Source organism: Cetorhinus maximus, chromosome 1 (genome assembly GCF_964194155.1).
Source record: "Cetorhinus maximus chromosome 1, sCetMax3.hap1.1, whole genome shotgun sequence".
NCBI classification, from domain to species: domain Eukaryota; kingdom Metazoa; phylum Chordata; class Chondrichthyes; order Lamniformes; family Cetorhinidae; genus Cetorhinus; species Cetorhinus maximus.
The window spans coordinates 96872407-96882403 of NC_135879.1; the positions used below are offsets into that span (position 1 = coordinate 96872407).

At 43.1% G+C, this 9997-nt stretch overlaps 1 protein-coding gene across 3 annotated transcripts in view; it reads left to right on the forward strand.

Annotated features, from left to right (window-relative positions):
• LOC144681895 (uncharacterized) overlaps nt 1–3462 on the forward strand; it is a 67719-nt gene extending 64257 nt beyond the window's left edge. For all 3 annotated transcript variants that reach the window (XM_078544023.1, XM_078544031.1, XM_078544012.1), the window contains one exon: nt 910–3462. In XM_078544023.1, the coding sequence (XP_078400149.1) occupies nt 910–3281 (2372 nt within the window). In that variant the 3' untranslated portion in view covers nt 3282–3462. The remainder of the gene's footprint in view (nt 1–909) is intronic.
• The last annotated feature ends 6535 nt before the right edge of the window (nt 3463–9997 follow it).

Below are 9997 nucleotides of genomic sequence, written 5' to 3' on the forward strand. Positions count from 1 at the left end.
TCTTAAAATAATGAAAAGATTCAAGTCTGTTCATAGGTGGGTTATTTGAGTTGCTTAGACTGTGATGGACTAAGAGGCATCAGTAGAAGTTATAGAAGTATCAAGTTGGATCAAATGCCAAGAAAACCATCTTTTCATAGAGTTATCAATTGTTGAATTAGTTACCAGTATGCATGGTAATGTGGATTTGCTACAGGCTTTCAAAAGGGAGCGAGGTGAGTTCCTGTGATTGGATGATACCCTAAGTTATAGAAGGTAAGTGGGTTTGCTCGGATATCAGTCACTGTGGACTCTTTGCTTGATTGCCTTCCAGGGCCAGTAGGAAATTTACCAGAAGTTTTTCTAAATTTAATGTACTTTTTTTTTTGTTTTCTTGGCTGTCCAGGAGATTTTGACTTTAGGGATGCCAGGGGCAGACAGAGTTGATGGTGTGTGTAGATTGCACTGTGTCAGGATGAGATAGGCTTGATAGACTAGCTGTTGCTTCCTTGTTTTCTTTGATATGTTCATAAAAGGTCAGAGTAATGGGGAAGGAGAAGGAGAGGATTCTCTGATGGTCTGGCTTAGTTAGCATGTTTTCTTTTTAAAAGAGACACTGTACTTACACCTGGCAGTGGAGAACAGCAAAATGTTATAATAATTTGTCACCTAAGGAGCATAGTTACCTCTTGTCAGTGTAGTGGATCATTTTGATACAATTTGTGTCACAAGTCATAGTGTTTGTAAAATACTTCTTAAAGAGACAATTGTTTCCTTGAGTATGCAGGATTTAACTTCAGGTCCATCCGATTTTCCTTTCCAGGTTAATTGTGATGCGTAGTATCCAGTGATTGATAATTGTGCAGGCACAATGAGCAATACTGAAAACATACGAAAAATATAACCAAAAACATTTGTTTTATTTATCAGCGATTGAAATCGAAAGAACCATTAACGCCCTGAGATTGGGGAAGATTTTCTTAATGCGGAATAATCAGTGGATTGAAACCCCACCCGTAGCTGGAGAGGGGACAATCACAAGACAACCAAAACAGAAAAGACCTGAAGGAGAAGTAGCACTGCTGGAAACAACTGAACTACCTGCAGCGTTTGAAACAAATGAACTACCTGCAGAATTTGATACAAACGAACTACCTGCAGAGCTTAAAACAGATGAACTACCTGCAGAGTTTAAAACAAATGAACTACCTGCAAAATTTGATACAAACGAACTACCTGCAGAGCTTGAAACAGATGAACTACCTGCAGAGTTTAAAACAAATGAACTACCTGCAGAATTTGATACAAACAAATTACCTGCAGAGTTTGAAACAGATGAACTACCTGCAGAGTTTGAAACAAAGGAACTACCTGCAGAGCTTGAAACAAACAAACTACCTGCAGAGTTTGAAACAAACAAACTACATGCAGAGCTTGAAACAAACAAACTACCTGCAGAGCTTGAAACAAATGAACTACCTGCAGAGTTTGAAACAAATGAACTACCTGCAGAGTTTGAAACAAACAAACTACCTGCAGAGTTTGAAACAAATGAACTACCTGCAGAGTTTGAAACAAAGGAACTACCTGCAGAGATTGAAACAAATGAATTACCTGCAAAGTTTGAAACAAAGGAACTACCTGCAGAGCTTGAAACAAAGGAACTACCTGCAGAGATTGAAACAAATGAATTACCTGCAAAGTTTGAAACAAATGAACTACCTGCAGAGTTTGAAACAAACAAACTACCTGCAGAGTTTGAAACAAAGGAACTACCTGCAGAGCTTGAAACAAACAAACTACCTGCAGGGTTTGAAACAAAGGAACTACCTGCAGAGTTTGAAACAAAGGAATTACCTGCAGAGCTTGAAACAAACAAACTACCTGCAGAGTTTGAAATAAATGAACTACCTGCAGAGCTTGAAACAAATGAACTATCTGCAGAGCTTGAAACAAATGAACTATCTGCAGAGTTTGAAACAAAGGAACTACCTGCAGAGTTTGAAACAAAGGAACTACCTGCAGAGTTTGAAACAAAGGAACTACCTGCAGAGTTTGAAACAAACAAACTACCTGCAGAGTTTGAAACAAACAAACTACCTGCAGAGCTTGAAACAAATGAATTACCTGCAGAGCTTGAAACAAATGAATTACCTGCAGAGCTTGAAACAAAGGAACTACCTGCAGAGTTTGAAACAAAGGAACTACCTGCGGAGCTTGAAACAAATGAATTACCTGCAGAGCTTGAAACAAAGGAACTACCTGCAGAGTTTGAAACAAAGGAACTACCTGCAGAGCTTGAAACAAATGAATTACCTGCAGAGCTTGAAACAAAGGAACTACCTGCAGAGTTTGAAACAAAGGAACTACCTGCAGAGCTTGAAACAAATGAATTACCTGCAGAGCTTGAAACAAAGGAACTACCTGCAGAGTTTGAAACAAACAAACTACCTGCAGAGTTTGAAACAAATGAACTACCTGCAGAGTTTGAAACAAACAAACTGCCTGCAGAGTTTGAAACAAAGGAACTACCTGCAGAGCTTGAAACAAAGGAACTACCTGCAGAGCTTGAAACAAAGGAACTACCTGCAGAGCTTGAAACAAAGGAACTACCTGCAGAGCTTGAAACAAATGAATTACCTGCAGATCTTGAAACAAATGAATTACCTGCAGAGCTTGAAACAAAGGAACTACCTGCAGAGCTTGAAACAAATGAATTACCTGCAGAGCTTGAAACAAAGGAACTACCTGCAGAGCTTGAAACAAATGAATTACCTGCAGAGCTTGAAACAAATGAATTACCTGCAGAGTTTGAAACAAATGAACTACCTGCAGAGCTTGAAACAAATGAACTACCTGCAGAGTTTGAAACAAATGAACCACCTGCAGAGCTTGAAACAAAGGAACTACCTGCAGAGTTTGAAACAAATGAACTACCTGCAGAGCTTGAAACAAAGGAACTACCTGCAGAGATTGAAACAAATGAATTACCTGCAGAGATTGAAACAAATGAATTACCTGCAGAGATTGAAACAAATGAATTACCTGCAGAGTTTGAAACAAAGGAACTACCTGCAGAGATTGAAACAAATGAATTACCTGCAGAGATTGAAACAAATGAATTACCTGCAGAGATTGAAACAAATGAATTACCTGCAGAGTTTGAAACAAAGGAACTACCTGCAGAGTTTGAAACAAATGAACTACCTGCAGAGTTTGAAACAAATGAATTACCTGCAGAGTTTGAAACAAACAAACTACCTGCAGAGCTTGAAACAAACAAACTACCTGCAGAGTTTTAATGAGTGGGCCCTGTAGATTTTTGGTGCCTTTACATGTGCAACTGGAGAAAGGCAAACAATCTTGAGGCAGAGCAGCTCTTCTAGCTCCAGAGATTCTCAACTGAACCGGCTATCGTTGTAACATTGTTTTGTATGTTTGGCTATTTTCCTCAATAAATCGCGGTTCTGCACTTGTATTGTATTGTGAGCTTGGACTTTGATTCAGGGACAGGTCTGCTTTGTTGACCGGGGGTCACCTGTTACGGTTATTGGCTTAGTACAAAGAGAAGAGTCAATTCTCTCTTAACTGTCAATTTGCTTTATTCACGTCATTAGATCATATACATATAGCTTATACGTCTGGTTAGATATAGACATGCAGTTTGCACCAGGTTATACGGTTTTATACCCAAACTAGGATCTAAACGCACAACCACTAGGTTTCTCTGACACTCCCTGAGTGGTCACAGAATAGAAAGGCGAATACCCGAAAAGGAGAGCTGACGCTGGCCAGGCGTTCCGTTCTCTCTCTCTTTCGACGTCGTCTTTACGTTGCTGACGTAGGTTCTTCCACTTCCGCAATGTTTGGTCTCCGGAGACTTTGCTGGCTCCACGCCCGAAATTCTCCATTCTTATTCCGAATCTTTTCTCTTCAAGCTGTGCTGTCTCTCTCCCATTGGTTTAGGTTTGCTCACCCAGTCCGTGTCTTCTCCTTATTGGCTCTGTCCCAAGAATTTAGGTAGCATTACCTCATTACTCCTTTTCTATATAAGGACTTGTGTCTTATCACATTTCCCTTATTTTTCACAAAACTCAGCTAATTCAAACCGGTTCCAGCCAGCTCAGGCCAGCAACCGAACTCAGGTTACTTCAGTTCAAAAGTTGCTTTTGCCTATGTGTCAGCAGTTCGGCTGCAACCCCTGACCAACAGCTTCTTCTGAGCTTAAGTTGTGACCTATCCAAATGCCATTGCACTTTGAGTGAAACCTCTTGTCTTCGTGTTTTATAAGGAATATTTTCTGTGCCTGAGTCAGCTTATACTAATTTTCTTGTTTGACGTATATGGGCAGGTACAATATCCACATTTAGAAAATCTGTTCCGGTTTTATGTTTTAGACTTCCTTTAGTTGTTACGTAAACTTGAACAAATATTTTATATTCTTCCTATCCCAATTTAAAATTCAGTCACCTGGAATCCAAGCTATCACGCTGTTTAATATCTGTGGTGGGATACATTGTGGAGACTAATTTATGATGAAATTACCATATATTTGGATAAAAACAAACTAGATAGAAATAAGCAGGGAATTTTGAAATGAGCGCTAGACTTGATGGGCTAAATACAGTGAATGCAGTGTACATAGGCTTTAAGGAAGCCTTTCAAAAATACAACCTGGTAGATTATTAGGGAGGATTAAAGGGATATGGAGTTAGGGGGAAGAATCAAAAAATTGGATTCAAAATCCTTTAGAATTAATTAGTAGAAGACAAATTTGAACCTTTCTCGACCTGGCAGGAAGTGCCCCTGTTGTTGGGGGAGGGAGCAGGTTGGTGTATGATGGGTTTTGTGCCATACTCGACACACTACCATGCCCTCCACCACTTTTTTGGCCTGGGTTCAGTCACGGGAAGGCCATCTGCCTCAGAAGAGCAAGGACTTAACTTAAATTGTCCATGCCATGTCCCAGTGACACCATCGGGACACCCAATGCCATTTTAACCCGAAGCCTGATTAAATCCCGCATAGTCATCAGTGACAGCTGGCAGTAGCAAAGATCCTGGCCACAGCATGTCCAGATAAGTGACCTTAAACAAACTTTGTGCAGGTTCTACGAAGGTGAAAGGAGCAAGAGAGAGATCCTCCCGGTCCCACATGATTACTATGGGCCTGCTTCCCAATTGCAAACAATGGCCCATCCCTGTCAAATCTGTATTTACTTAGCCAAGGATTGTGTCCATGGGTTCCCTGTAATGGGCTCACCTCCCCTCCAAAAGAGTTTTCTCAGGCTCTGAGCTTTAAGGGCATGGATGCTTTACCATCTCCTTTGCTTCCACACTCGTGATTCCTGCCCTGAGTTAAAATCAGGTTTTAGGAGTTGTGGAGAGTTTTTCAGCCTGGTTGGTAGTGGGTGGTGGTATCGTATAGGGTTGAGTTCTGGGCCATTTATGTCCATGTGATGATTTGGATATAGGCTGAGAGGGAGTGGTGTTGAAATTTCCAGATGCAGAATTATAAATGGTTCCAGCACAGAGGGTGGCCATTCAGCCTGTCAAACCCTTGTCTGCTCTCTGCAAGAGCAGTCCAACCAGTCCCATTCTTCCCCCTCCTCCGCCCAACACTTTCCGCATAACCCTGCAATTTTTTCCCCCCTTGTGCCTATTTAATTCGCTCTTGAAAGCTTCAGTTGAATCTGCCATCCACCACCCTTTCAGTGAATTCCTACAAGGACACACAAGATAACAAGAATTAGGAGCAGGAGTAGGCCATTCAGCCTCTCGAGCCTGATCCATCAATCAGTAAGATCCTGGTTGATCTGATTGTGGCCTCAACTCCACTTTCCTGTCTGCAACCCCCGCCCCCCCAATAACGCTTGGCTAAGTGGCTCTCAATCAAAAATCTGTTTTTTTTTCATTCATGGGATGTGGGCTTCGTTAACTGGGCCAGCATTTATTGCCCATCCCTAGTTGTCCTTGAGATGATGGTGGCGAGCTGCCTTCTTGAACCACTGCAGTCCATGTGGTGTAGGTACACCCACAGTGCTGTTAGCAAAGGAGCTCCATGATTTTGACCCAGCGACAGTGAAGGAATGGCAATATGTTTCCAAGTCAGGATGTTGAGTGTCTTGGAGGGGAACATCCAGGTGGTGGTGTTCCCATCTATCTGCTGCCCTTGTCCTTCTAGATGGTTGCGGTCGTGGGTTTGGAAGGTGCTGTCTGCGGAGCCTTGGTGAATTCCTGCAGTGCATCTTGTAGATGGTACACACTGCTGCCACTGTTCGTTGGTGGTGGAGGGAGTGAATGTTTGTGGGTGTGGTGCCATTTTTAGAGAGAATATAATGTATATTCACCAAGATGTTGTTTGGTATGATGAACTAAGTATGAAAAGAAACTTGATAAGTTTTTTTTGTTTTGTTAAAACAATGCAGATTATGGACAAGGTGGTGATGCTCTTAAATTATCTGGGTGGCATTCCCACTGCCCTCCTGCCTGCTTTTGACCTAAATTTTTGGAGGGTGTGCAAGGTTGAGGGCAGCCTGCCTACCCTCACTGCGATTGAGGCCCTTAAGTGACCAATTAAGGGCCATTTCCCACTCGGCCTCAATTTTGAGGCCAACGAGAGGCGGTCAGGGTCTGGGAGGGAAGCCCAGCAGCTAAGCCTGGTTGGGCCTTGTGTGGGGAAAGGGGGGAGGGTGCCTCCCTCACTGGCCCCCTTTCCATCAACTGCTCCCCCTCCCAAGGTATGCCCCAGTACCCCCCACCCCCCCTGCCAGCCTCTCCATCAAGATCCCACCCCCCCTCTTCTCTCTCCCCATCCCCTCTGAAATAGCCCCACACTTACCTGCAGCCTGCCTCTGGGACTTAGATTCTGAGGACCCGAGGACCTTCTAAGGACTGCTTGTAGACCCAACAGTGGCCACTGTTCCTGGTGGCACTGCTGGGCCTGCCGGCATCTCTCTGAGGCAGGACTTCCACTTGAGTGAGCTAATTAACATTCCATGGAGCATTAAATGTCTGACGGGCAGTCAGGATGCATTCTACCCGCCACCTGTTAAATTTTGCCCTAGTTGATGATTTGATGGAAGTTTCTTTTTATTTTTTCATGGGATGTGATGGCCAGCATTTGCTGCTCACTCCTACTGCCTCTCAGCTGGCTTGCTCGGCCATTTTAGAGGACAGTTAAGAGTCAACCACATTGCTCTGGGTCTGCAGTTGCATGCAAGCCAGACCAGGTTAGGACAGCAGATTTGCTTCCCTATAGGACATTATTGAACTATAACAATCAATGATACTTTCATGGTCACCATTACTGAATGTGTGTGTGTGTTACTGATCATTCAGGGAGTCCAAGTTGCTATGGCAACATGCACTTTTACATGCATGTTGTAGTCTGGAGCGATGAATAGGCTGCAACTTTCTTTCCATCACTTGGCTGACCAGGAATCTCTCCTGCTCTTACCACCTGCCATTGGCGTGTGTTGAAAGGATTTGCAGGTTAACAATCGACCCTGTTTGACCATTACTGAGACTAGCTTTTAATTCCAGATTCTATGAAATAAATTCAAATTCCAGCAGCTGCCATTGTGCGTGTGTCTAGGCTTGTGGGTTACTAGTCCAGTGATATTGTCATGCCGCCATCTCTGCAATCTTTAAAATTGTGAAAGAATTGGGACATGGTTCCCTCTCGTTTTGTTTTCGTGTGTGTGGGTGATTTGTTCAAGTGCTTGGCCCATTTAATTTTATTTCAGGCTGGGGATTTTCAGGCTGTCACATTGCCGTGCAACGTAAAGGGAGCATTGAACAGGGGAAATTGAAGTACATAGAAATCACAACTCAGAAACAGGTGAGGTTGGGCACTTCATGCCAGATCTCAAATTAAGGATGAGGAGGTAGTTGAGAAGGGACATAAAGCAGTATCTTGCTGTAATCCTCCATCGTCTCAGTGACGTCCGATGCCCTGATGCCTGTCACAGCCAACCACATGATTCACAGCACCATCTCCTCTGTTGGGCTTAGTGGAGGGAACTTGAGTATTGCTGAAAAAAAGAGACATGCTGTTGAGGCTTTTCATCTTGCACTCATCAGGACAGATTCGCAAGAATATCAAATCTCAAAGAGGACAACAATTTATATTGCGTGAGTAGTGGGTGCTGATTGGTTAATGGGTGGTGTTGCCATGGGATCCCCTCTAGGCCCAGCTCTCGCTGACATCTTTCTTAGTTTCCACAAGAAACACATCCTCGACGGAATGACCCTCAACCTCTTACCCCTTTTTATTTACAATACATAGATGATACGTTTGCTATATTTGAATCTGCACCTACATGTAAGAATTCCCTTAAACACCTTAATGGGCCCCATCCTGTGCTTAAATTCCCCTTTGAAATGGAGCAGATGTGCTAGCTGAAAAACCTGCCAGTGAGTTTTGTACTACTATCTACTGCAAGCCCTCTTTCACTGGTCAGCATGCACGTTGGGATTCCAATATGAATCGGCCTTATTGACAACCTGGTAAATGGGGCTTGAGCCATTTGTTCACCTTGCAAGCTTGATGCCAAAATGGGCACATCAAAGCTATCCTGTGAGAGAATAGCTACACTGATCAGATCATTGCTCACTTTATATAGCGCAAACTCATGAATGGGCCTGAGACCACCATTTATGGTCCTGAAAAGTGCCCAGTTTACCTTATGTTATCCTGGAAGGGTAAGGTGTCTCAAAAAATTTGATCAACAGGTGAAATTAGCTTTTTCACGCTGCCACTATGCATGGCAACAAGTGGTATTCTCCATTAACAGGATGCTACTGTCAAGCCAAAAAGATGTTCTACCTAACTTATAAATGAGTGATGTGGTATATGAATTTCAGTGCCGGTGTGATGCTAGGTATGTATGCTGTAAGTCCCAATGTGTGAGCAGCCAGCAGAGGCGTGGATCATATGGGGCACACCGTAACCATGTGAGCAAGGAGGCAGCACGAAGCTTGCATGGCAACAGGCACTGGCTGGTTGAAAATGCTGACCTCTGTGGCTAAAGAATGGCATGGAGCAATTTCTTACCCTGGAATCTGGGTGCACGGAGGGTGGCTTGGCTCTGGCAACAAATGGAGCGTGGCCTAGAAGATTGTAAACAGTGAGAGGGTTGGAGTTCTGGGATATTGCAGCAAGTGTAGGGAAGCACTGAGACACAGGATTGAAGAGCACTGGGGGAGAGGTCTAAGATCTGAGAGGCCATGTTCTGACAGTATTGGTGTGTTCAGTAGGATCTGTTAGAAACCCCAAAGAAACAATGTCAAAGGCCATTTACACTGTTTTTCTGGGCTTCCACCAATCATCCACCAAAGTTTGGAAGAATCTGGGGTAAAATTCTATGCAAATTGTTTAATTGAGAATCGATTTTTTTTCTTTGTGGAAGAGGATTTCAGATTGGTAAACCAAATGGTTTAAACCCAGCTGGAAGCTAAATTTGAATTATTGGGTTCCTCCCAGATTGGCAGCTATGTAAATATGAACTCATGACATGCCTTCTCTTCTGAAGTAGAAATTAAGCTGTTTATTATGAAAAGAATGTAGTGGTTTATATTTAAAACACAAAGCACATGATGCAAAGGTTCAAGAACTCAATTTCTGGTTTTCTCATTAAATGTCTTCAAAATACCTCAGTCATGGCCCTGACACTTATGCAAGGATTGTGACCAGCTGTGTTCTCTCGAGTCCTGACTGTGGGAGGGCATTTCATGAACATGGGAAAGGAAAGAACAAAGTCCAAGTACTTTGGTATTGCTCCCCCTGTGGGAGGGGAATTGTTGAAGTCCCTCTTTACTGAGTCTTTAGCCCTGGTCAAAATTTGAATACTTCACTGGTTCAGGCCAATGGAGATCCTCTTGCCTGGCTAGGACCCCCTCGAAGGCAAACAAAACATAATTTAGTGGATAAATTTAACCACATCTTGTGCCAGAGTATAAGTTATTGCTCTGGTGGCTGGGAGGCCAGTTCCCAGTACACGTGGCCATTTTGTATT